The sequence below is a fragment of the Delphinapterus leucas genome, chromosome 14 (assembly GCF_059928025.1).
Source record: "Delphinapterus leucas isolate spDelLeu-1000000601 "Yukka" chromosome 14, BTC_Dleu_Yukka2, whole genome shotgun sequence".
Taxonomy (NCBI): domain Eukaryota; kingdom Metazoa; phylum Chordata; class Mammalia; order Artiodactyla; family Monodontidae; genus Delphinapterus; species Delphinapterus leucas.
In genome coordinates, this window is record NC_143142.1 from 77,307,854 (window position 1) to 77,335,805 (window position 27,952).

Genomic DNA, 27,952 nt, shown 5'->3' on the forward strand with positions numbered 1-27,952 from the left:
GCCATTTACCCCAAGATCCTACTGAACAGCAAAGGCTGGATCTTTGAACCTCAATGTCTGGCAAGCAAGGGAAACAATTTTGCCGGGAAGCAATGATCACAGTTGGGTTGGCAGGGAGACCTCTGTACAGGGAAAGAGGGAGGGAAGCCACAACCCTTATATTATTTCATTGGCTCATCGGTCTCCCTTGGCCCAGTAGCCCACCAGACTCCAACCTCCGCATCACAGACCCGAGAGGTCCAGCCCAGACTCACATTCAATCAGACATGCACCTACCCAGCCTCCGTTATCCTGGATCCAGGTGTGCAGGTGTCGGTTCAGGTACTCAGTCATCCACAGGGCGATGTTGTCCACCAGGGGGGACATCTCCCGGTTGACGCTCTCCACACACATGACCCCACCGAACTCAAAGAAGGCCACGATCCTCCCCCAGTTTACTCCATCCCTGAAGAGCTCCTCCACCACCGTGGCAAAGCGTCCCCTCGCGGTGAAGGGCGTCAGGTGCAGCTGGCTGGACATCTCGGCGAAGTCGCGGCGGTAGCGACGAGAAAAATCATCACCGGCCTGGCGCAGGGTCAGGTGGACCACAGGTGGCACGGGGCTGAGCGCAGGCCCCCTGGCGGGGGCGGCGGGAGCGGTCTGGGGCGGCGGCGGGGAGGTCCTGGATGGCGCTGGGGTGCTCCCAGGCTGGGAGGAGAAGATGCCCGGCGCGGGGGCGGCCCCCGGGGACGTGGCGCCCGCGTCTCCGGCATCCCACTCGTAGCCCCTCTGCGACAGCTTATAGTGGATGTACTTCATCACTATCTCCCGGTTATCATACCCTGTTCTCCCAGCGTGCGCCATCCTTCCCCCACGGAAAAGCAGCCGGGTACCAACAGCACCTCTCGCCCCCGCTTCCCGCCCCACGGCCCCGCACGAGAGAAGAATAGTTATAATCCAGCTATTTTATTGGATGTGCTTTGCATTCTTGGATGAGGGGGTGTCTTCAGTCACGCGGAACACTTGATTCTGGTGTTTCCCTCTTGGCATGAGATGCAGGAAATTTTTATTTAAATTCCTTTCGGATCTTTATTTCATGAGGCACATTATTAATTATTGTTAATATCAGTCTACTTCCTCCGTGATGCTGAAAGGTTAAAAAAACTAATCAGTCAAAATCAGGTGCATTTCCCTTTATACAGTGGGTAAAAAGCAGGGCACACACACTACAAGTTACACAGCTAAAAATAATATAATAAACTGCCTGGAAATTAAACTTACTCGAATGCACTTAAAGTTAAAATCTCAACTGTTTCCACTGAAAGTTACATGAAACCCATTTCCTGTGCAAAGAACTTACTTGTATTTTTTCAGGACAGCATGATCCTCTGTCAAGTTTCCTTTTCTGTGAAAACAAATGCATAAGGCAAAGATTCCATCAATCTTCAGAACTCTCCAGTGATAGCTGCTGTGAAACTTCCAAATGAATCAGGAGTTGGGGGCGGAGGGTGTAAAAATTAGGAGAATTTCCAGTTTGATTCCCAGCCTTCTTCACAGAAATGTCAATCCGTAGGAATCCCAACCGGAGATCTCAAGAGCACGAGCAAAGAAAGGCAGCGGCGGCGGCAGATGAATTACAATTTTCAGTCCAGTATTTGCAGAAGTCCTGTGATTTTCCCCCTCTCGGCAATTTACACGCACACACACACGCGCGGGCACAGACATGGATCTCTGTCCGCGGGACCGCTTCACGCCTCCACAGGAGAGAGACAGGGACCGGGGGCCGGTGGACGAGCCGGGGACGGGGGCAGGAATCCTCCTCTGATTAAACTCCGAACAGCGAATGCATTTTCCGAAAAGCTGCTTGATAAATGAAGGCTGGACGCGCCCGGCCCGCCGGTGCCGAGCGCGAGAAGCCCGCGCTGTGTGTGGTGCGGCGAGGGCTGGGGAGAAGGACGTGGTGGGGGAGGGCTTTATTTTTTCCCTCTTTTCCTAAAAAGGATGACTGCTACGAAGTTCTCCCCCCTGGACCCCCTCTTCCGCTGCACCCCACCGGCGCACCCCGCCTCCGGGCTGCGCACCCTTTCTCCTCCTCCTGTCCTGCGCGGCGGCGCTGGCGGCGCCCGCCTCCCCCGCGCTCCCGCCGCGCACCCGCTCCGGGCGATGACGGCCGCGCCGGCGGGGAGGGCCCGGCGCCCGGCACCTTCGCTGGCGGCTGCGGCGGCGGCGGCGGCTCGGCGGGGAAACCGAGAGCGGCGGGCGGGAGCGCGGCGGACGGGGGCGGGGGCGGGCGCGAGGAGGAAGGGGGCGGGCGCGGCGCGGGGGGGCCTGGCCTCTTCATTCTCCTCTCGAACCGACTGGTTTCCTGTTCGTACGTCACACGGTTCATTCAAAAAAAGAAGAAAGAAAGAGCCCTCCTCGGTGCCGCCCCGCCACCCCCTCCGCCCCCTCCGCGCCCTCCGCCCCGCTCCCCTTGCCGGGTTAAAGGAGCCGCGGCCGGCCCGGGAGTGGCGCGCCCCGCCGGGGACTCATGGCGCGCAGGCCCGCGGCCGGGGAGGGAGCGCCTGGGACGGCCCCCGCCCGCTGCGCCCGCCCGCTGGGCCCGGCCGGTGGGTGGCGCGGGCGGCGCAGGCCTCCCGCGCGGCCGCGGCGCGGTGGGTGTGCCAGGGGCCTCGTCGGGCCTGCGGCGGGCCCGGCGCGCGCTCGGAGTCTCCGGGGCCCGCGAGGGGCCGGGGGCGCCCGGGGAGCCGCACGCGGCCGGTCGGGCGGCTGCCGGGGCCAGGAGCTGGGGGGGACGCCGACAAAAAAAGCGCTGGAAGAGCGCCGGGAATCGCTTCGACCCTTCCTAGCCGTGCGCGCGCGGGGTGTGTGTGTGTGTGTGTGTGTGTCCGCGTCCACACATCGTGTTACCAAGGACTTCGACCGTTTCTAGCCGTGCGCGCGCGCGGTGTGTGCGTGCGTGTGTGTGTGTGTGTGTGTCCACACATCGTGTTACCAGGGGCCTCAGCGCTGCCCTCCCATCAAAAGAGGCGACGCTGCACGTTCATCCGCGAGGGAAGCCCCAAGCATCGTGTTTACGTGCAAGCTGCTTCCTAGGTGTCCACGCACAACATACACTCCGGAGACACCATCCGTGACCGAGGCCACACAGAGCTCTCGGTGGCGCGGCCGAGGGATTAGTGAGGGATACCAAGGGCTTTCGAGTGGTTAAGTAAATGCTTTTCCTCTGCTCCTAACAATTTCGGTACTGGGTGAGGGCTGGACGCCACTGGGGGCTACAGGGCAACTTTCAGGCCCGCAGACCCCCAGCCAGGGTGGGTGGGTTTCTAAAGGCCTCCGCGGTCGCCTAGCAGCCAATCTTAGATGTTCGCACCTTCTCGAGTTATCTATACATACACAAACCTATATATTACACATACATATGTACACATTTTTTATAAAAAATTCACCAGGATGAATAGCTCCCAGGAGAAAAGCACATAGGGCAAACAAGTTGCATGTGTTTATTTTTATCTCTAAGAGTCTGACAAATAAAGTGCCAGGAAAAAATTAGCACGGCGGCTTACCTAATAGGACTCAAGTACAAACATATAGGGACACTGGCCTGTTGAGGTCATAGAAACATGACAAGTGAGTACTGCCATGTGTACAAATATGTTCTCACACTATATTTTGTCTCTTTCCTAGTCTAAAATCAAAGCATTCATTCTGTGGCAAAATAAGCACGGCAAATTATTTTCATTTCTTCATTTTATCAAATACAATCGGCCAACATGCCAACCTCTTGCATATAGGAATGGGTGCCTGGTACAAATGTCTTATCCAGGCAAGAGGGAATGAAGGAAGGTGGTCCTTCACGCCTTCCAACTGCTGTAACAAAGTCCCCTTTTATCCATGGCAGTGGCAGGGAGGTGTGCTGGCCTGGAGAGAGACACTGGGTATAGACTGACCTGGATATATGTTTTCACAGAATAGCAGAAGCCCGTGTTAATGCCACACATCATGGTTTAGGGATCTCCTCAGAACCTTGTCCTAACCCCCCAAAATTACTTAAGAGGAATTGAAAGCCTTAGTGCTTGAGACCTAGCATGTCAGTGAGGAAATGAGAGGCCAGAGCTGGAAAAAAGACTGTACTTCTGCAAAGAGGGAGACCAGAAGGAAACAGATATCCCATTCCCAGAAAAAGGAAAGCTGCCTTTTTTACTCCTTTACTCCACAGAGCCTCACTTTACAGATTCCTCCACACTTAAGTGGCATCTTGACCATAACCAAACATTCTCCAGACAGGTCTGCATTATTCCTTGACTAAGGCTATATATTCCCTAGGAATGTTCTGGATACTCTTTCAATCAAAAGAGTGAAACCGTTCCTCCATTCAGATTGCATGCTTATTAGAGTCCACCCAAAATGTAAGGACAAGTATTCCTTGGAGGTGTGTGACTTAACTATTTGTCTGTGAGTATTGGTGAGCTAGCGCAGGGAGCACTGGTCTGAGTCAGGAGTTCTACGTGCGAATCTAGAGACCTTCCGATAACCTTCAAAATGTAGGCACTGTGGGCTTTTCACGTCCCAAGACGTCTTCCACTTAGAGCCAATGGATGGTCCTTTTCGTGGTTTTGCCTGGCTGGCTTCTAGCAGTAGGGTGGCACCGGGAAGAGAAAAGAACAAGATGCAGGGAATGGAGATTGTACCAAGGGTCTGAAAGGCCTGTGTTTCCCTTCTTTATTCTCCAATCTGCCAAACAAAAAGCTTTTTATTGCCAGTTTTTGCCACCTACTGGTTGATGTTTAACAGTATCATTCAGAAGGTTCTCTTCATCCATCACCAATATAAATCTTCCCAAAGTTTATGAAATTCAAAAAGGACATTATTCTAACCTGAACATAAATACTAATATTTAATATAGGTATATATCAAATCTTCCCAACTATTAAAATTTTTATTTAAAACAAGGATAGAAATACAGTGTTTACTGAGAGGGAACTGACAACTAATAGGTAAGATGAAAGAGTTAAAAATATAAAACATGACCCCAAACCATTTAGGCAAACTGACGTGAAAATAAATCCATCAACAAAATGAACTGAGTAGGGAGAGTAAAAACAAGCAGATAGCCTGCATAAAAGAAAAAGAAACTGCTTAAAAAATAACATCCCACAGGCCTAGATAAGCAATCCAAAACACTAATTTCCAATTTCAAGTATCTTCTACATTATTGTTTCCAACTTTATTGAGATATAATTGACATAAGTATCTTATATACTACAAACTCTTATGTTAAATAGGGCCATATGCTTTAAGACAGTTTATACATGTTGTTGGCAAACATTATAAAATAATGTTATTATTATAATACTAATTCCCTATTAGCATTAGTTACTAGTAATACTAACAGTAGTACTGTTCCTGACTCATTTCTGCTTCAGAGCCCCTCTTCTGTAAGTGTGATGGTATCCAAGTAATCCACTGTGTGCTGCTCTCAAACCATCCTTGTCCTCATCAGGAAACTCTTTTACCAAATCTAAACCAACACGCCTTGGTTTAACTGAAAAACCCACCTGGCTAATTTTTGGTGGGTCCTAAGCCTCAAAAAAATGTTTGGAATCATTAAGCAACAACTTTTTTTTTTTTTTTTTTTTGCGATACGCGGGCCTCTCACTGTTGTGGCCTCTCCCATTGCGGAGCACAGGCTCTGGACGCGCAGGCTCAGCCGCCATGGCTCACGGGCCCAGCCGCTCCACGGCATGTGGGATCCTCCCGGACCGGGAAACGAACCCGTGTCCCCTGTATCGGCAGGCGGACTCTCAACCACTGCATCACCAGGGAAGCCCCAAGCAACAACTTTTGAAACCAAGCAACGAAGTGCAGGGAAGTCATTCTGTTGCGCAAGTTTAACAGCCAGCAAATAACGTTTACGTGTGGTTTACAAAGGAAAGCACAATAAACTCACTCGTGGCAATTTTTTCCTTTCAAATTAATGACCTGGCATTTAAAGTGAATCAACTGAGATTAGGAACTTGTCTTATACGTTTCAAATGTTTACTGCTCTTGTTGGATTGACATGAAACACCATAGTATTGAGGGGAAACAGGCAAAGAATATACATTCTTATGTTCAATAACTAATGTTTATTCTCTTATACTCTTTAGCACAGAGCACAGTATCTCCCAGACATTAACTGTTGATGAACACATTTAGAAAAATCAAGGTTAATATGTTTGTTATCTAGAGCTGCAGTAACAAAGTACCACAAACTGGGTGGCTTAAAGCAGAAATTTATTCTCCCACAGTTCTGGAAGCTCAAAGTCCAAAATCAAGGTGTCAGTAGGGCCATGCTCCTCTGAAGGCTCTAGGGAAAAATCTTTCCTTACCTCTTTCTAGCTTTCATTGGGGGCTGGCAATCTTTGGCTTGCAGCTGCTTCACTCCGATCTGTACCACTGTCCTCCTGTGGCATTCTCCCTGTGTGTGTCTGTTTTCTCCTATTTTTATGAGGTCACCAGTCACATTGGATTAGGACCCTAATAACCTCATCTTAACTTGGTTATATCTATGAAGACCCCATTCCCAAATAAGGTCACATCCACAGGTACTGGGGATTAGGACATCAACATCTTTTGAGGACACACAATTCAACCCTTAACAATATGTTTATCTTCTATCTTAATATGTTTTTTTCCAAAGTAATGAGAAATGTTTATTCCAAGGCGCAAGGGCTCAGCAACGCCTGAATTTCAAAGGGAACCATGATCTTTCTAAATCTTGCCATTTCATATTTCTGCTCAAAGCTCTTCAGAGGCCGAAATCTCAACTCCTGCGCATGGGATGATGTGACCCAAGCCTACCCCCTGGACACCCACCCAATCCTTCCACTTTCCCTTCTTGTAGCCACATCACCTCTATGTGCTTTCTGGAATACGCCAAGATCTCGCATGTCTTTTGCCTTTGCACATCTGCTCATCTCCCTGAAAGGAACCCGACTTTCCTGTGGCAAATTCATACTCATTCCTCAAGGTTTACCTCAACAACTATCTCCCCTGTGAGATCATCCCCGACTATCCTGGGCAGTCCTAGGATTCCACTTATGCCATTAGAAGAGGTTTCGTACGCAGGCTAGGAGCTTCGAAGACAGAAAACTGGTGCGGATCCTGGCTTCATCGCTTTGCAGCCGCGACCCTAACCTAGTTACTTACACCCGCTCTGTGTCTGTGCCCTCATTTATAACATGGGGATATAAAGGTACCACTGGTAGGGTTAGTGGATGATTTAAATGAGTAAAATGCAAAGCACTCACAACAGTGACTAGCACGGGTTACGTTTTCAAATGTTATGATACCTTAATCATAGCTATTGTTGGATCACCATGTAATTTCTGACGTGTGTCTTTCTCCCTAGATTATAAACTATTTGAGGGCAGGGACCATATTTGCCTTTGTGCATTCCCAGCCTAGAATAGTGCCTGGCATTCAAATAATTGTGGCATAAAATTCAGAGGCCTGAAGAAAGGAATGGGGAGTGGTTCCCCTTCCTCTCCTAAGGCTTGTAAGAGCCTTCAGAGGGATGAAGGGGGGAGGGAAATAAGAAATGTAATTGCCACGAGGGAGGGACAGATTGTTTATGCAAAGTCATATCCCTGGCGCCTGGATACCGAGCTCGTCACAGGCACTCAATAAATACATGTTGAAGGAGGAAAAATGGGGTGTATAAAATCAGGAGTGGAACAGAGGTCAGGAAATGTTTCTCTTTTTAAACGTCCAAACATAAAAAATTATAGAAGTGATATCTATGCCATTTACATATATAAGTTGCTCAAATTTAAAGGCAGGTTAAGTTTGCCAATCAAGACATCCAAAGCATCTCTTCTCAATGTGACCAAAATTTTTCTATTTAAGGACGGAGAAATAAATATTAAGGCGTGTCCTTTCCCGTATCTCTCTTCTATGCCCTTCAAGAGTCTAGGAGATATTTCATTGTTGGAATATGAAGGTTTAAAGTACGGGAAATCAATATTTGTGTATGAAACATAATTACTTAAGAAATTTTATTAAATTCCACATTTCTTACTCTTTGACTCATATATCCCACACTGGAGTCAAACAAACACTGAACACATTTGAAACACATTATAAACTATTTGAGGACGGAGAAATAAATATTAAGGCGTGTCCTTTCCCGTATCTCTCTTCTATGCCCTTCAAGAGTCTAGGAGATATTTCATTGTTGGAATATGAAGGTTTAAAGTACGGGAAATCAATATTTGATTTCAATCAAATTGAAACAAGGGCCCAGAATACGAAATACTTACCGTGAAAATATTACTTCCTAAAAAAGTGATGTAAATCAAGCCTTGTCAAGTGTTTAAGATGCAAGGTTAGGATAACATTATGAAAGAGGTTTGTGTTTTGTTTAAACATCTCTTTAAAAAAATGGACATTTCTAAAAAAGAAGTTTTTGAATCTGTAAAGCGTGTTCCCCATTTATTTCTTGTTGTGATTCAGAAATACAAGATATGAAAATCAGGTTACAATTCTGCCACAAAAGCTTCTAAAGTAGCAAACACAGGTTCTAATATATATCAAAATAGCCATAGGCACTCTTAACAGTTTAAAAATGTCTTTAGAGTTGTCACATCAAGCAAGTGTAAAATATAATAGCTATTACCTCCTCTTCAAAATACCAAATCTGCCATCACTGGTCTGAACTAAACAAGATTTAGTCCAGAATATGGAAGGTTATGGTTAGTAGGTATTTTTTCAAAGCTGAGTCACTAAGAAGATAAGGAAATGAGAAAGATTCAAAACATTTTATGTCAAAAAGTGTGAATCTTTTAAGTGTCCTCAAGTGAGTTAAGACACGTTTGAAGTGGAATATGATGTAATAAAATTAAATCTGTTGATGATACAATTCAGTAAGAAAAAAAATTATTATGGTATTGACTTCTAGAAAGACAAAGACATACAATTCTTTGCATCTAAGCAACTGTGATCAAAATGCTCTTGTCATCTAAATATTAGAAATGGTCTCTCAAATGTTTACTTCTAAGAATCAACAATATATGGCTTAACAGATCCAAATAGAGACATAATTAAACATATATGTGTTCGTATAAAGGGACCAACACTAACAGCATTTTTAGTTTCTTCTCCTTTCAGGTGTAAAAATTAAATTTTAAAACATAAAGAACAACTCTCTTGACTTTGTTTTTGTAAAAATAAATGAGAATTGTTTTTACACCTTTTTCAATGATAGAGGGTCCTTGAACATATTTTGGAATTTCTAAGGCTGAGTAACGTTAAGCATTTTAAAATAAATATACTCACAAATACATTATAATAAAACAGTACACCCCAACCTAGCAGAGGCAGACACTTGGAACTGAAACTCACATAATAACCTATGTCTCACACAGAGAGAACCCACATTTCAACAGAATTATGATTGAACTTCTTCTGCCACAAGTAAGACATACCCACTTCTGGGTACAATAGGAAGTGTTGAATCAATGCAATCCTTAAAAAAAAGCCAGTAGTTTCCCTAACAATCTGACTCAGGCTTTCTCTTCTTCCCCTGAGCAAAAAAGCAAGTCAGTATAAAAAAAGGTTGTACAAGAATTGAGCCAAAAAGGATAAAAAATAGAATTTGCCTTGTAATATTTTCATGTTTTGGATGAAGCCAGATCGTTATGTGATGCTGCTTAAGTGTCTACAATCCCTCATCCAAAGCCCTTCAGGCCAGATGTGTTTCAGAATTCATCATTTTTTTTTTGCATTTAAAAAGGTAGTATGGGGCATATACTGGCTATTACAAAACATCTCCACAGAGTCTGGGGTAATCCCTGTAAGTCAAACTCATTGGTATTTCTTCGGACAAAATTAATGAACAGCCCATGGAGTGGCATAAATAAAAACTATAATAATCTCAAGTCAGGTTTTGCTATCAAATGAATTATGGCACCAAATTTAGGGAGAAAAAAAGGAACACCTCAGTTTTCAAAGCTTTTTGGTTACAAGAATGTAGACCTTTGCCATCTCTGACAAAGCAGCCCATTCCCTGATACTATAACCTCCACAAATCTGCTCTCATGCCTGAGCTTCATTTGGGTTGGGGATATCTCCCCACCGTGGAACAGGGGATTGCAAATTTGTTAAGGCAGTAGATGACCTGGAGTCACAGTGTTCTCTCTGAGGATACCTTGAGAAATGTATATTGAAATAACTATTGCAAAATAGTTAATTTTATTAAATGAGGCATCACCTGGGACTAGATTTTAATATAGACCTTCAGTAGAAGGTGCCAACATTCAAGAAACATTTATGAGAAAAGAATAAAATTGAGGAGCACCCAGCGATTAATCTGTATCCGTGAATTAGGAGAACACGGCCTTTACTCCCTTCCAGAGGCTGCCCGGTATGACTCAGCTTCGCAAATGATGGCTCTCTAAGGCTGAAAGATTCATGAAACCATTATGGGTTCAAACCAGCCCCATCAACTGCAATGAAGTCATCCCAAGCACCTTATATATTAAATAATCATTTCTTCTGTCTTTGTCAGTGTTTGAAAATGTGCCATTCTCATGTCTTTCAAAAAGACACCATGGATTAAAGCCATCAGACATCTTACTTTGTAAAAATTAAGTCATTTTAAAGTCAAGAGTTCAAAAACTCAAAAGCAAAAAAGATTTGCAATAATTTTTAGGTCTTTAATCTTTTATAGAATTGTATTGTTTTGTACTGTTACCGAAACAACCTTTTGTGTTGTTTTTTTTTTAAACAATAAAAAAAAGTTTCTTCTTCAAAAGCAGTGGTCTTTTCTCACCAAAAGGAACTGGAAGGTGGTATAAACTTACTGTGTATGCAAAGGGGAGGGGACACAGCGTTACAATGGAGGTGACTGCCCTCAAGTCGGAGGAACATATACAATGACAGAGCGAAGCAGGTAGCAGTGGCTAAAACTCAACAGAGGCACTTGCTGTGGAAATCCAACCAATGGACAATGGAGCCTGGCATCTCGAAACAAAACTCAGGGGACCAACAGGATTTCCAGGTCTCTACGGTGAGAGTGATGGCTGGGCTTTCTTAACATGTGGTACAGAGAGGATGTTCTCAGGGTCAGTGGGAGAGTCATAGAAAGAACAGGGTGATCATTTTATTTCAAAAACGAGTATCTTCAACATCGGCCTTGTCGTCCTACATTTCTTTTCTTGATGAATAAAACTGAAACATGCTATCATCAGCCTTTCTTAAAAGCTACATATATGCTACGAGGAGACAAAGGTCACGCTTTCTAATTTTTTCATTTGCTTTAATAAATTCATTAATTAATTTAAAAAGTCAAGTCAAAAAAAACTGGTCTTCTCTTTTTTTTTACAAAAATATTATAGCAGTATAAGCAAAATTGGAAAGGAAGACATGGGAAGAATAAGACACTACAATGGCATGGGTGAGCTTCAGGTCATCATGGCTATTGAAGAAATTGTAAACTTTTAAGCTTCTAAGATTTGACTTCTCTTCAGAAAACATTTTAGGAGCCTGCCTTTCCCAGTAAATGAAAAATGAACAGTGCCCTAAGCATTTGAGTCTAAAGAAGACAAGAAAGCATTATTTTTTCCGACTGGAAAATATTTATCTCCTTTGTTCCACTGCATTGCCCTCTCCCATCCCCCTTGTAGTTTTATGGGATCAAAGAGAGAGAAGCCACGAGAGTCCACCAGCAACAGAGTAAGTGAGGGACGTTACTATGCACTCAGACACAGCAGCAGTGTATAAAATGCATCTGGAATAAAATACACCAAGTTAAAAAGAAAAAAAAGAAAAAAGAAAAGAAAAAGGCCCCAGGAACCCATAAACTGCCTCTCATGAAAGGTTAAAAAAAGTGCTTGGAAAGTACATTTCTGGACTTGATCTCTACCAGGGAAAAAAAAGAATAAATAGAAAAAAATTTTTCAGTGATCACTCTGGAATCCTGTCATTTACCCTGCTCACACGCTATGAATTCCCTTACCATCACTTCTCCGCCTCGGAGAATCAAGTGGTCTCCTGCTCCAAATTTGCATAGTATTAATAATATTCTCTGGAGTTGAACGTCTATCCCCCTGCTTGCAGCCAGGTTTCTGAAGAGCACTGGTCCAATCTCACAGATTCGAAAGCAAGACATGAGTGTCTGCAGGCCAAAAACTGCGTCCCGTTTAGCAGCAAGCTGGTCAAATTATTTAGAAAGTCTTTTTCCAAGGGATAAGAATTAGGCAGTTTTGTCTGCAATTTCAGATTTCGCTCTCTGCATCATGCAGCGACGAACTATACTGTCGAAGCTTCCAAGGTAAAACAAAGCAATCGTACGGAAAAGGCCCATGGTGACTACCTGCAAGACAAAGAGACCTTTGAGCTCATGCAACAGGACGACGCAATCATCCATTTCAAGGGATTTTAGGATATGTCTCTGATAAATAGTTTCTAAGACGCATCTTCCAATCTTTTCCAAGGATGAGTACGTATAATGAAAAATTTGTAAGTGCCAGCAGAACACGGAGAACAGAAGTTGTCTGCTCTGAGCCACTGCACAGCACAGGGCCTGCCAGACAGGCAACGACAAAACATTTGTCCAGTTAATATATGCAAGTTATACAAAGAACAAAATAGGGATTCTTGGTAGTCTTGGGGTTCTCTGAGCTAGGGTAGATCCAGCGCAGCACCTCAAATATCCAAGCTACAATCAAGGCTTTTTGGTTTAAGGTTTATGTTCTGATCATAAAAGGCAGACCCTACACTAGGTGCTGAGAGCACTGTGGTGAGAAAGCCCAGTGCCGGCCTCCACCAGCACACTCCATACCAGGGCAGACAACCAACTGAAAAAGGGCAATTACTATTTCAGGGTTAAGACAGCAATTAACCATATCCATTAATTTTCACTCTTTCCACTAAAGAACTCTCACTACAACACCTGTAAGTGGAAATTTTAAAGAGAAATAGTTTCAGATACACAAAGCCTCAAAAAATTTGCCTCCCCAGCACGCTTTTTGTAGGAAGCTACCAGAAGAGGTAAACAGCCAAAGAGAGCGGTGTCAACAAAGAAAGGCAATGTCCTGTGACGCAGAAGGCAGGGGACCCAATACCCAAGAGAGGCAGACGGGTCCCCCAGGATGACCGTGAAGGGGAGGCCGGGGTCAGCTAAGCACCTGACTGGGGGAAGCCACTCCTGACAGGCAGGTCAGAAGGCACCAGGAGGCATTCCTTCCAGTGGTGAAGCTGACAGAGTATCTGATATTTCTGAGAGGAGATGAAGACAGTCATTAGGAATAATACACAGAAATAATACATTAAAAAGGCCAACAATAGTTTCAGGGAAAACAAAAGGTTGTATAAGAAAGGAAAATTAGTTATGTGCATTACATAGCTCAGCTGTGAAGAGCATTTAAATAGCCCTAAGGATGGTTATCTCAATACAGATCTAACCAAAATCACAATATCACTAAAAAGCGAGGGTGGGGATGGAGGAGAGGCCGGTGTGAGCAGGTGGGACAGGGTGGAAAAAGGAGAGCTCCATCCTCATCCTTCAGAGCAGAGCTAGTACCTGATCCTGAACTGAGAAATCAAGTGGAAGCGGCCACGTAAGTATCTGCCTAGAGATAAGGAGGTGAAGGTCAGAAGGTCCAGCTAAGAGGACAGCCTGACTGCTCCTGAGAAAGGTGAAACGCGGGGTATGGGGTGAGGGTTTGCTGTGTCTCATAATGAGTCTTAAAAACAATTTGATTCTCTGAAGTGTGCGCAAGGATAATTTTGAAAAATGTAAAAACCAAAGGGAAGCTGGAAAAGGAAAACTCTGGAGACAGTAAAAAGATCAAGGGTTGCCAGGGGTTCAGAAGGGGGGTGGGGGATGAACAGGTGGACATAGGGGAACGTCAGGGCAGTGAATAGTCTGTATGACACTGCAATGGTGGATACATGTCATTCTACATTTGTCAAAACCCACAGGATGGATGGATAACGCCATGAATAAACCCTAGTGCAAACTATGGACTTCAGTTGGTAATAATGTATCAATACTGGCTCATCAATTGTAACAGTGCGGCCACACTAAGGCAAGATGTTAATAATAGGGAGGGGGGAGGGGAAGAGAGGGTCTGCAGCAACTCACTAATTCCCGCTCACATTTTCTATAACCCTAAAACTGCTCTAAAAAATAAAGTCAGGGCTTCCCTGGTGGCGCAGTGGTTGGGAGTCTGCCTGCCGATGCAGGGGACATGGGTTCGTGCCCCGGTCCGGGAAGATCCCACATGCCGCGGAGTGGCTGGGCCCGTGAGCCATTGCCGCTGAGCCTGCGCTCCGCAACGGGAGAGGCCACAACAGTGAGAGGCCCGCGTACCGCAAAATAAATAAATGAAGTCAAAAATTTTTTTTTTAACTTAAGGGAATGAAAAAAAAAAAAACACAAAAAAAAGCAATTATACTACAGCATAATCAGAGGCTAAAATAGGGGTGAGTCCAAGGCATTTCACCCAGTCATGGAGATTTCTGGAAAAAGCAACGTTTAAGGTGAGGCCTTGAAGGAAGGTTGGAAGTTGGTCAAAGGAAAGTGGGGATGGAGGGACAATGACAAAGTGGCAGAAAGAAGAGGAGGGGCAAGAGGAGAAGGAAGAGGGGGTGACAGGGCCGGAGGTCAGAGGGCCGCGCCACAGGGGCTGGGAGTCTGTGCCCTGTGCATCCGTGCCAGCCGGTGATGCCAGGTGAGAATGCAGACCCTGGGCTGCTGGGTCTCCAAGAAAAGTCCAAAATCTCGACTTTGAACGTAAATCTAATTTTGAAACTATTCTATTTCCACACGCAGGCTCATACCAGATGGACCAAACAGAACGTTTCACAGGCGCGTGGCTCCCCGGTTCACAGCCTCTGGCGCACAGAGCCTCAGGCACGGAGTGTCCTGGTCTGAGCTGCAGGAGCAGTGACAGGGCCAGGAAAGTGGGCCGACCCAGGACGAGAGGGCGGGCAGACAAGAGCTGCCCCGATGTGAGGGGCAGGAGAAGCTGGGTGGGCGATGACACGCCCGTTTCTGGTTGGTCTCGGAAGTGAACGTGAACACTGATCACGGGGGCAGGGAATACAGAACTGGTGACAGAAGGCAGGGGGCAGGATGCTGGGGAAAATACTATAAAGTCTTCCTGTGGACGTGTTGAACTTCAGACGTAAAGTCACAGCCCAGGGAAAACATCTAAAAGAAATGTAGTGGCTCGTCCTTTTTTTCTTTTCCTGGCCGCACGGCACGCGGGATCTTAGTTCCCCGACCGGGGATCGAACCCGCACCCCCTGCAGCGGAAGAGCAGAGTCTTAACCACTAGACAGCCAGGGAAGTCCCTAGCATCTACTCTTAAGAGAGAATCACAGTGAGAAGAGAAGAGGGAGGAAAATCAACACCTAAGTCCCGGGGACTTTCCATCTGGATGTGGTCGACTGCACATTGACTGCACATCGACTACACATTTAGCGTAGCGCTTTGTCATAAACTGCCCACTAGTGGGGGCAGCCCCTGCTCAGTGGCCTTCCCACCCCTCCCTGCCCTCCTCCTACCCTCCGTCATCCTCGGCTTGGTCTTTCTAGAGCAATTCCTCTGTTATAACTCTCATTATGCTGCACTGTACTAGCCTCACCATTCTTCTCAGTCTCTCCCTCTAGACTGCAAGCCCCCTGAGGTCAGAGAGGTTGCCTTACCTCTGATGCTCCAGTAGCAAACACGGCACCCGGCTCATCAAGGAGCAGTTAACTTTTGTGTGTGTTCTGGATGAACTATAATTTCCGTGAGGGCAGGGATTGCGTTGAATCCCTGACTTATCTCCCTAAGCTTCTGTGGCCTGACCCACAGGAAATTGTTCCAGTCTAATATTCCAGGACTTTCAGGCAAGTCCACCCCATCCCCCTAGTGACAGAGATTTCCATTTTTCAAACACAGAAGATGAGTGATTCTCAGAGGAGAACCCAGATTAACACCCCAATAGCAGAGACAGTGTTTTCTCTCTATAGCCACAGTACCCAGCATGAAAGTCTTCTTCCCAGACTAAATTCCTCAAGTTACAGCTTTAACCTACTTCCTTTTTACTTCTCCCAGGTAAAGGAAGAAAAAAGCTGATACTTCAATAAAAATTCTTCACATCCTCATGTAAAGTTGCTATGTCTTCCTTTAGCCTTTTCTCATTGAGGTTCACTGAGAGGCGCCTGTTGTCTGTCTGTGTGTCCATCTGTCCGGAGGCCTAGGCACAGCTCAGCTCACCTGCTGGAGCCCTTCAGTGATGGAAGTTACCGGAGCCATTCCACAGGTCAGGGACGAGAGCATGTACCCATCCGAGCCGATGGAACTGTTGAAATTTCCTTGCTAAAACAGAAGGAAAAGAAAAGACAGAGGCAATAGTAGCAACATGGGAAGGAATCAACTCAGTCACATTGGAAACAATGACGTGTGTCTGTTCACTTCAGGTAGGAGGAGAGGGTAACAAAGCACATGTCGCAGCTCAGAGCCGAACGTGGCCTCAGCAGATGGGCTGGGATGGCTGAACAGCCACTTCTCAAAATGTGGATCCATGGACCCTGAGTGTCCTGAGACCCTTCCACGAGGACAACACGATTGTCATGATGATACTAAGACGTTAAATGCCTTTTTCACCCAGTGACACTTGCACTGACAGGCAAAACTGCTGTCTCATTAGCACAGACCACACTGGTGGTGCCTCTCCACTGCCACACACACTTGCAGTGATAAATAAATACACAAAGAAAACAGAAAGTGTTTAAATCTCCAAAAACTTTTTAAATGTCAGTTTTGCTTAAAAATGCCCTTGATAAAGCAGTAAAATTAATCGTTTTGTTAAATCTCAACCCTTGAGGACATGTCTTAATATTCTGTGACAAATCCACATGGAAGGGGACAGATGCCTTGAAGAAGAGCCCTCCTCCAACCGTAGTCAGGAAAGGTCCTGCTTTTTCTGCAGAACACTATTTTTACATGCAAGAACCATGGACGGACAATCTGTGGTTATTCAAACACGGGTATCCGGAAGATACTTCGCAGAAAATGAATGAAAGGACTGTCGCTTCAAGGAAAACTGGCAGCTTTTGTGATCAATGTTCAAATCTGAGATTTCAAGGAAAAATTAAGAATTGGGAAAATGTATCTGCCATTTTGAGACTGTCAGCTTCCCAATACAGAAAGACTTTTATAATAAGATCAGCTGTGATAGTAATGAATGTCTTTTTTTGATAACTCAAGGAATCCATATTTTCCAAATGACTAATGCATAATGTTACAAAACCATGAATGGGTACAAAACATTCAAAGTGCAAGGCAGACCAATGTAACATGTAACAGAGAACAAGAAGTTCATTGATAGAGTTTCAATTTCACATTGCAACTAACTTTTAAGAAACTACTATTCATCCAGTTTAGGTTTTATGTCCCTCCCAAAAAATAAATAAGAATGTGCACAATTATCTGAGAAGCCTGTAACACATTCCTTCCCCTTCCAACTATATGTCTCCGTAAGGCCAGATCTACTTTATATCCTTCATTCAAAATAACATGTTACAGCAGACCGAATGCAGAAGCTATGAGGATCCAGCTGTCCTCTATTAACACAGACATTAAAGGACCAGTGAAATGTAAAACAACACCACCCTTCTCACTAAATTTTGTTTTGAAAAATAATTTTTGTTATAAAAAATGCTCATTAAAATATAATGGATTTACCATTGTTATTTTAAATGAATACATATTTTTTAAATGACGCAGTTTCAATTTGTGATACGGCAAATATATAACCCATGGAAACAAAAGTTCTCTGGGGTTGTCGACAACTTTAGAGTCAAGAGATGAAAAAGCGTGAGAACCGCCAGATTAAATGAATCCTGCCAAAATACAAAGAGCTGCTTCGGATCATTAAAAACATGGAGTGTGTTTGCTTTGACTTGAGATAAGCAGGAAAAACAAAGTCCGCCCAATCCGCTGGTGCCCTCTTTCTATGCCTTTGAACACAATCAGGGCAAAGTTCTCCCCACTTCTGCAGATATTTTAATAGCCTTCGATGCTTCCTGTATTCTGCTCGGCTCAGCCTGAACATGCAACGGCACGGACGTTCCTTCCAGGCCAAGGCCCAGCCTCCTGACGCTTCTCATTCCAATCGTCCCCAAATTTCCTAAATTCAACGGGTCCTAAGGTTTACAGACATCCCCTGTACATGTATACTTTTCTGCATGTGGGTTAACGGGAATGTTGCCAAAAAGCTTGCGGCACATACGCTGTCCTACAGAATAGCACCTGGTTTCTAAAAATACCATTTCTGACTCAGAATAAACTCGGTAGCCTGGAAGTGCATTAGCTGAGTTGACAGGATGATGGCCCAGTGGGCTTGTGGCACTTTCTTATTAGTAAACATTTGGGAAAAGGATACTGGGAAGCAGGAAGGTGAAAGAAACATCCTTCATCAACACATCTGGCAGTAAGACACCTAAAATAATCTAAAACTGAAAATACTGCAGGAACGAAGAGGACAACATGCCGCATACAGTATATAGTACATACCGTTTACACATCACAGGTTAAGTCTCATTTTCCTTTCAAAGAACCGAAGTTCTCAGACTGATCAATCTGTTCCTAAGATTAAGATATATTACTAGTTTCCAGAACCTACTAATCAACATGGAATCAACAAGGGAAGAAAAGTACAGTCTAATATTAGATATGATGAATTTAACTCACCACAAAACCCCAATAATTTATATTTTGAAATAAGCCCTGAGAAAAATATCTTTTTGGAAATACAGTACTGCTAACTATTAATAAAAGGAAACAAGGTTTTTACTTACTATGGCATCTTTAACAATTTGTTTGGCCACTTGTTCTGGTTTGCAAACAGATGTGGTCTCTGAAATAAGACGAGTCTCCAAAGGCTGAAGGTGAAAAAATGAGACATACCATTACTGCCCACCGAGTTAAAAAATAATTTTACAGCCCTCCTCCCCAAATTTATACATAATTCCAGTTTTCTGCCTTTGAACTGATTCCTGTTTTTAGAATTATCTCTATCTAGATTTCAAATCAGTTTACTGATTACTGGTTACTGTATAAAATTCAGCCCAGTAGCTGAAGCAAGACAAGGAGACCCCAGCTACTCTCTGTGGGATGTGTCTCAGTTCCAATGAGGACCATCAGAGCTTAAGTTTAAAAAATTAAAAAAAATACCTTGCCCTGTCTTTATTTTCATTTTTAAAAAATCTTCTTTGGAGCGACATGCAACACATGTGCTCAAAAATTCTTTAGAAGGGAGTTTCAGTTAGAAGTTTCAAAACTTAAGCCTTAAATGGCATGAAACAATAAATTTTATTTACCATGTAGGCTTGAAAAAATAAAATAAAAAACAGAACATATTTTCTTAAAATAGAATAGCACAGTGCTCATAAAAGTCAAGTGTTTCTTGATGAACCTAAATTAACAGAAAAGCCCTTTTTTTTAACATCTTTATTGGAGTATAATTGCTTTACAATGGTGTGTTAGTTTCTGCTTTATAACAAAGTGAGTCAGCTATACATATACATATATGCCCATATCTCTTCTCTCTTGCGTCTCCCTCCCTCCCACCCTCCCTATCCCATCCCTCTAAGTGGTCAGAAAGCACCAAGCTGATCTCCCTGTGCTATGCGGCTGCTTCCCACTAGCTATCTATTTTACGTTTGGTAGTGTATATATGTCCATGCCACTCTCTCACTTTGTCACAGAAAAGCCCTTTTGAAGGTGCCACCATTGATTCTTCCAGACCCCCAGGCTAACATAACCGTGTATGGCCAGATACTCAGGAGATTTAAAGGCACTATGGCGCCCCCTACGGGACCCGCAGATCAAGGTAGAATTTTATTTACCCAAAGAAGTCAGCCTGACATTTTAGTGGAGGAAAAACAAAAACCCCCAATTTAACAACAAAATCAAATCTTCACAGGGAAATCACCGTCCTTTGTCAGCTTTGGCTTCTGCCTAAAAGACCACTTACCAAATGTTGCAAATCTGCTTAGCAGATTCCCCTTACTCATTTGGCTTAAATTTACTTCTTTGAAATAGTAGTAATTTTTAAGAGGCAGCACCAAAGAGAAATGAATAGGAGAAAAAGCTTCTAAATCATAAACATCTTGTTGCAAATATACAGCCCATGGAGCATAAGTGCCAATTTTTATGCTGTGCAGATTCACACTTACTAAGCATCACTATAAAAGAGAGGAAAACACATCAATACCAAGTTCAAGGGGATAAGTTCTGATTGATTCCTTTCTCCCCCACTTTGTTTGCTCAGAGAGTGCCTACCACGTGTCAAGGCAGGTTCATCTGAACAAAGTGCAGAGACGGCATTCAGCTCAGGATGACTGACAGTCACTGTATTAATGTTAGTGTCCAGAGGTGATGAACACTATAGAGAAAAATAAGGCCAGGGAAGAGCATTCACATCTCACGGGAGGGATACTTGAGATAACAGAGGGTCAGGGAAGTCCTCTCCAAGATGAAGGCTGTACAGAGATGGAAAGAAACACAGGAGGAAGATCCATTTGAATATCCAGAGAGATGATGGCAAGAGCAAAGCCTGCAGGTGCGAACAGGCCAGGCAAGCTCAAGGAACAGACAGGGCTCCGGTGTGGCTAAGGCCAAGGAGAGGAGAAAATGCTGTGGACAGGTGGCCAAGGTCCAGACAGTGTGGGACCCAAAAGGCTCGCAGCCTCTGGATTCTATTCCAGGCACGCTGGGAGCTAGGGGAGCTGCACTCTTTGATATACAGCCAACACCAACATGTGCTATTTAATTCTAACTTTAAATTACTTAAAATGAAATAAAATTAGAAATCCAGTGTCTTGGTCCCACTAGCTGCACTGCAAGTGTTCAACAGCCACAATGTGACTTCCATACAGGAGCGTGCAGGACCATTTCCACCATTCTAGAACATTCTACAGGACTGTGCTGTACAGGAGGTTTTGATCTTTTGGGTTTGTTTTTTTTTTCAGTTTTGTTTTTTGGCTTTTTTTTTACACAAGAGGGGTTTGACCAGGGGAGTGACAAGACCTGACTTGGGCTTTAAAAGGATCACTAGCTACTTTATGAAGAACAGATCCCAGCGGGGTAAGAAAAGGAGCAGGCAGACCAGGCTGAAGACCATGAGAGAAGTTCAGGCAAAAACATCAGCGGTTCTCACTGCTGGGATGGTAGTAATATGTGCAGTTCAAAAAAAAAAAAAAAAAAGGTCTGATTTGGGATAAATTCTGAGAACAGAGCCCAGAGGATGTGCATGTCAGCTGGATGTGTGGTGTGAGAGGAGGAATCAAGGCTGGCCTCGCGGTTTCCAGCCTGAGCAGCTGGGGGAATGGTGGGCGCCGGGTAATGAGATGGAAAATAATAAGGGGGGAAGGAGAGGGAATCGCAAGTTTCGTTTTGTAAATGTTAAGTCTTAGGCGCCCATTAGACCCCCGTGTGGAGACAACGGATCAGCAACCATTTCAGGTGTTTAAATGTATTTAAGGCCAGGGGGGAAAATATTATTTTTAAAGAGTATTATCTTGTTAGTTAAAATACAAGTTGTACTCTCAATCAGAAAGCAAACACCTTATTAATTAAAGCTTGAAGATTCTTAGCAAAAATGGCCTTTGGAAATAGGGCTACATCCTCCAAGACTCTAAATGAAAGTTCCAGAAAGTTCGGAGACCTCTTGCAAGCACATAAATTGAAAGGAACTCAATTTTCTGACTGATGAAAATGCCCCCAGGCCGAAGGGTGGAAAGACAGAAAATGGGAAAACGGGTTTCCTACGTTCAAAACTCGAAACAGGGCACAGAGAGGCATACTTACCTTGGTTTTGTTTTCTTCTGCAAACCCGGGGGTGTCTGTGTCTGGTGGGTAGGCAACTGTGACATAAACATTATACGGCTTCACCTGCATTTCAGAGACAACATCGACCCCTTCAGTAAACAAGATACAATTTCGCATCCTCCCTTATCAACCTGCGCTGGCTGCCAGGCAGACATTCTAAATACGGCCCTGATTTTCTCAAAAGGTGGTGAGACCAACAGGGTGATTCTGTAAGAGAAGAACTACCACCAGGTGAATCAGGAAACTCCTGGCCCTGAAGATCATTTAGAAGTAAAGGCAGAAAGCTCACCCCAACCTCGATTCCAGAAAGCAGCTGGCCCTGAGCTAGGGAGACTCGCCTCCTTCTAAGTTCCTTCCGCTCCCACTGGCCAGGGGCCTGGGAGCCACCCATGAGGAGAGCAGGTGATGCTAAGGGGGAATGCACTCGTCCTCCCTGCCACCGCACACTTGGGCTCGGTGGCCAAGGCCACGGGACAGGTCTACTCCTCGGCCATCAGGAAGGAAAACAAGTTTGTTTTCCTTTACGGCTGCTTCTCAAACCCTCGTTATGTTGATTTCATTTACAAAATATATTGAGATCATTCAAATCCCTTCCCCAATGCCCTTCTTGCGCCACCCCAGACCCGGGTCTAGAATTATATCCATCCCCTGAGAAGTGTGCTGGTTCAGGAACTCCCCTGCCAATGAGGGGCTCAGGGGTCACTTCCTCCACCACAGGGCCAGCAGGCAGGACGCTCCCCCGCGTGGACCCCCCAGGTCAGACCAGGACAACCTCACCTGTGAACCATCTCATCCCACATCTATACGTGCAAACTCCTTCCCAGCTTCTCTTCCCAGCTCCCTGGCTCTCTCTGGAACAGAATCCTAGGCTTGTTTACCTCACTGCTGGGTGTCCTCACTCATAAACACACCCCCGACAATTCTAGAAGATTCTCCTGCTGGTCGGACAGGACACACCTTTCCCACTGACCCCGTGCTCCACGCTCGTATCTTGCCCTGAGGCTTAGTGACGCTAAGCAGGATGGATTAAACCATCAGAATCTCTGCCATGACTTTTGTTTGCTTCTGGCTCACTGTTTAGCCACACGGAAACGCCTAAGGAAGTTGGCAGCGGACAGGCAGCTGGTCGTGAGGAAGACCACTGTGCGTCTTAAGGAAGCTGCAAGTGACAATACTATATTGCTTCCTCGTGCAACAGCCTCTGAGAGCATCCCAGGGTCCTGTGTCACATGTGGCTTTTTTTCTCCCTACTTCCTTCTGTGAAGCACGGTCCTCAGGGCCGCGGAGGAGCCGCAGGGGTAGGAGAAGCACGCGGGCAGGAGAGCCTGGCCAGCCAGCCCAGGAAGTGCAAGAGCAGAGGACGGTGTCCCTGCTGGTTCGGTTCCAGGCACCTAGGGCGTGAGAGTGCATTCACTCAGCATCGCCGGGGCATGCGGCTTCAAGGCCCAGCCGTGCTCGTCAATAGCTCTGGATTCGGCCCGGCAGTGAGGTTGATGAGCAAGCAATTCTTCTTCCATTTGTTTTTGAGATACTGACTTTAAAAACTGTCTCCCACGGCCCTGCCCTTTGCTGTGCACAGACCAGAGAGAAACACCACCAAAGAAAGAAAAGCCAATAAGCAGTAATTAGACAGCCCACCCAAAGCCTGAAGCTGACTGCTCAGACGCGGTCGCTTCTGCACTGCTCCCTCCCCGGCAGTGGTACTAAGCTAACATAAGACAGGATGTCAAAGCAGTGTTTCTCAAAGGCAAGGTTATGGCTGAGCTTCCAAATGGTTAAAACAGCTTTCCAGAAGAGCTTTTTCCCGGGGTGGGCACAGATTGTCAGGGTTGGGAGAAACCAGTCCAATCCCTTTCTGGGTACTGGTATCCTCCCTACAATCATGGAGCCAAATGACCCTCTCAACCTATGGCTGGATACCTCCAGTGGCTAGTAACCTAACCGCTGTATTTATTTATCCAACAAATACTTACTGCATTATTACTGTGCCCTTGTGGAGCTTACAGTCCCCTGAAACCCTTGGTTCAATAATTTGTTAAAATCTATATAAACTATATCTACAACCTTCCTTTAATCAACTGATCCCATAACTCCGGCAGAAAAGGAAATGAGGTTAATTTGGCTTCACTGGTTCTTGCTAAGACAAGTGCTGACTCCTCAAGCCCACTTCTGCTAAGAATTTATAGCCAGGACTTCACTGATTCCCATTTACATAGCCCCTGTCTGCGTTTCCTTGTTCTGCTCACTGACCATTCTGTCTCCCCCACTGCTCTGCCCTAGTCCCATCCTGCTACCATTCCCACCCTTCTACCTGGCCTCATTCTCAATCAGAAAGATGCCCTACGTGCTCACGAACTGGCTTATTACCAAAATTATCTCACCTAAGGTGTGCTGTTCCTCATTCCATCAAAGCCAAGGCATGGGGGCTGGAGGAAGGATTACAGCTGTTGACATGAAGCTCCAGAACTTAAGCTTCGGCTTACTTGTGGGCCATGGCGGGAAAAGACAGGGTTGGGGGGCGGGGCATGAGGCCAAGGGAAATAGAAAGGGGGACACCTAGTTTTCTTTTACTTGGTCTCTGCTACCACATCTTTGGCTACACCCCACCTCAGAAGTCTGCTTTCCAAAAAGATCAACTTCTAAAATCTTTAAATGATGTATTTGTACCTAAAAGACTGAGTCAAAAAAGGACGACCAAAAAAAAAGCCAACAAAGCATTCTTTCAAATTTAGTCATTGTATGTAAAACATTTCTAGGTCCAACTTTAGTCTGGGGGTCAAGGGCTGGGGTGGAGAGGAAGATTTAAGAGTTCATTAAACCAAAAAAGAATGATAAACAGCACTTAGAGTCTGACTAAGTCTAGAAGGTTTCATTCACAAAAACACAAAAATCACCTTGGCCAAACAGACCAAATGATCCAGGTTTCAAAAACAGGATAAGTTTGGATATGTTTGTAAGGAAACAATTGTTTGGATGCAAGTTCTGCTATGAACAAACTAGATTTTGATTACTGAATTTACTTCCCCTCAAACCTACTTTCCATGTACATGTTTAGTTTTTTTTTTTTGTTTTTTTTTTTTATTTATTTATTTTTGGCTGTGTTGGGTTTTCGTTGCTGCGTGCAGGCTTTCTTTAGTTGCGGTGCACGGGCTTCTCATTGCGGTGGCTTCTCTTGTTGCAGAGCACGGGCTCTAGGCACGTGGGCTGAGTAGCTGTGGCACACGGGCTTGGTTGCTCCGCGGCATGTGGGATCTTCCCAGACCAGGGCTCGAACCTGTGCCCCCTGCCTTGGTAGGCAGATTCTTAACCACTGCGCCACCATGGAAGCCCTATGTGAGGGCATTTTTAATGGAGTCCAAGTACGGAGCGAAGTCAAGCTGACCAGCAAGTCCAGACCGGCCACTTGCAGCCTGTGAATCACGCGTGTCATCAGGAGGCTTCAGGGACTCGTCTGGACTAGCAGCTCCTGTCTTTTCCCTCTGCTTTATTAACATCTTCTTTCTACCCGAAAGGAAACCAGGCTGCCCGGATCATACACTTTGCCCTAAATGAGTGAACCCTGAAGTCGTTCTGCAAGACAAGACTCGGGGACAAAAAGCCCTCGTGCACAGACCTTTCAATTCCAAACTATTCCTTCTCCTACTGGGTTTCTGAGACCGATGTGAAGGGGTGAGGCAACCCCTGACCTGAATTATAGACACGTTACAGAGGCAGACAGGGAGCCAAAAGGCAGGACGAGAAGGCATGGACTTTGTTACTATTTCTGTCACAGGGTAATGACGTGGCTCTGAGCAACCCAATGGCTTTACTGAAGACTCAGTTTTATTATCTAGAAGGTGGCATAACAACATCTGCCTCGTATATTTCACAAAAGTGTTATAAAAATAAGACGGTTATTCATAAAGGGACTTTTCAAAGTAAAAACTACAAAAGAAATACCGGTTTCTTGTTGGAAATTTCACAGGCATACGTGCCCCATAGGCTAAGCATATATGACAATGACCCGTCATTGATTAAGAGGATCAAGGACATTGATGACAATGAAATCTGTGGCTGGTTCCTCTACCATGTACCATCAAGGGCTCTTCTGGGGGCTCTCTGAATCAGGGGTCAGCAAGCTATGGCCCTTTCCCTGTGTTTTTACTGGCACATAGCCACACCCGTTCATTTAAATCTTGCACAAGGCTGCTTTCCTGCTATCCCAAGAGATGTGAGTAGCTGCATTAGGCACCATCTAGCCCTCAAAGGCTAAAATATTTATTCTCTGGCCCTTTACAGGAAAAAAATTTATCCACCCTTGATCTTAATCATTAAATGGGATTCTCAAATCACACTCTTACTATAAGAGGATTGGCCACAGTGAAGTTTCCTGTGGGCTTCTTAACATCATGATGTAGTGTTATATTTCAGTATACAGCTGACCCTTGAACAACGTGGAGGTCAGGGGCGCCGACTCCCTGCACAACCGAATTCCACGTATAACTTTCCAGGAGGCCCTCCGTACCCACAGAGCTGCATCCACGGATTCAACCAACCTCAGATCATGAGGTACTATAGTCTTTATTGAAAGAAATCCACAAATAAGTGGGCCTGCGCAGTTCAAACATGTGATGTTCAAGGTCAACTGTATATAGAAATAGAAAGAATTTTACCTTAAAGTACGTGATTTTGGAAAGATACGTGCGATGCTCTCCAAGCATCCCCATGTGACAACAACGCAGAAGTCTACTTCACGCAGCTGAGGAGGAAGGTTATACACATCTGACAAGTGCTTATTTTATGCTAATCCTAACCACATCCTCCTTCCACAAGATGTTCTATTCACTGTGAAGATAAAACGCACTCACATTCAATATTTCTTTAGGATATTAAAATATAAGTATCAGGAAAGCCAAATGCAATTTTTAGTTTCTCATTTTTACAAACAAGGAAACTGAGATCAAGCTAAATGAATCTGTCTAAAAACTGAGAGCTACACAGTAGCTCTTTCTTCAAACACGTTAGTTTTATTAGTCAGTCATAAAGGACAGACCTTTTTTGTTAAAGGGGTATCTTTAAAAATGTTAAAGAACAGCAACAACAAAAAGTTAAAGAATAAAATATCGTACAAACACGCACACAGCATCAGGCCAGTAAAGGCACACCTCACTTCATTATGCTTTGCTTTACTGCGCTTTACGGCTATTGCATTTTTTACAAGTTGAAGGTTTGTGACAACCCTGCACTGAGCAAGTCTATTGGCAACATCTTTCCAACAGCATTTGCTCATTTCGTGTTTCTAAGACACATTTTGGTAATTCTCCCAATATTGCAAACTTTTTCATTATTATTACATTTGTTATGGTGATCTGAGATCAGTGATCTTCGATGTTATTACCAAGACCCACTGAAGGCTCAGATGATGGTTAACGTTTTTTAGCAATAAAGTATTTTTTAATTAAGGAATGAATGTACATTGTTTCTTTAGACATAATGCTATGCACTCTTAATGGACCACAGTACTGTGTAAACGTGGCTTTTATATGCACTGGGAAACCAAACAATTCATGTGACTCACTTTATTGCGATATTCACTTTATTGCATCCAGAACCGAACCCACAAAATCTCTGAGGTATGCCTGTAATGCTACGAAGATGTTAGTAGTGCTAACTGTGTATTAAATTTTTATGCAATGAAAAGCACGTTAACTGCAAAGTTCAGGGGTTGCATCAATTCTCCTTCACTAATGCCAAATCTACAAATCTCTAATTTAATACAATGACACGTGTAAGGAAGTTACAGACTAAAGGGGAACATATATTGCTGGGCTGACTGAAGACAGCTCTTACCTCCATCTGCAAAGCTTCCGCCAATCCCCTAATGGCAAACTTGGACGAAGAGTAGGCTGTGAAACCAAATAAGCCCAACTGCCCCGCCTGGGAGGACACGAAGACAATCCTGCCCACGCGGCGTTCCTTCATGGTGGTGATCACCGCTCGGCTGGGGTACACGCTGCCCAGGTAGTTGACGCTCATTAATCTCTGCAGGGAACAAAGAGGCCACGAGAACTAAGCAAGGTCAACGCCCCAAGGCTGCATCCCACAGGCATCCTGCCTTCTCAC

The 27,952-nt window shown here is 44.8% G+C and overlaps 2 protein-coding genes across 3 annotated transcripts in view; both read right to left on the reverse strand.

Annotated features, from left to right (window-relative positions):
• The window catches only part of BCL2 (BCL2 apoptosis regulator), a 185,851-nt gene extending 183,240 nt beyond the window's left edge, over nucleotides 1-2,611 (reverse strand). Inside the window, exons 1-2 of one of the 2 annotated variants that reach the window (XM_022584324.2) lie at nucleotides 1,340-2,419; nucleotides 277-1,126 (exon numbers count right to left, since the gene is read on the reverse strand). In XM_022584324.2, coding sequence (XP_022440032.1) covers nucleotides 277-843 — 567 coding nt within the window. In that variant the 5' untranslated portion in view covers nucleotides 844-1,126; nucleotides 1,340-2,419. Of the gene's footprint in view, nucleotides 1-276; nucleotides 1,127-1,339 lie in introns of both variants that reach the window. The other variant, XM_089895285.1, reaches the window with a different exon arrangement.
• A 5,830-nt stretch (nucleotides 2,612-8,441) lies between these two features.
• The window catches only part of KDSR (3-ketodihydrosphingosine reductase), a 38,961-nt gene continuing 19,450 nt past the window's right edge, over nucleotides 8,442-27,952 (reverse strand). Inside the window, exons 6-10 of the mRNA XM_022584323.3 lie at nucleotides 27,680-27,871; nucleotides 21,830-21,913; nucleotides 18,817-18,900; nucleotides 16,232-16,333; nucleotides 8,442-12,334 (exon numbers count right to left, since the gene is read on the reverse strand). Of these exons, the coding sequence (XP_022440031.1) occupies nucleotides 12,215-12,334; nucleotides 16,232-16,333; nucleotides 18,817-18,900; nucleotides 21,830-21,913; nucleotides 27,680-27,871 (582 nt within the window). The 3' untranslated portion in view covers nucleotides 8,442-12,214. The remainder of the gene's footprint in view (nucleotides 12,335-16,231; nucleotides 16,334-18,816; nucleotides 18,901-21,829; nucleotides 21,914-27,679; nucleotides 27,872-27,952) is intronic.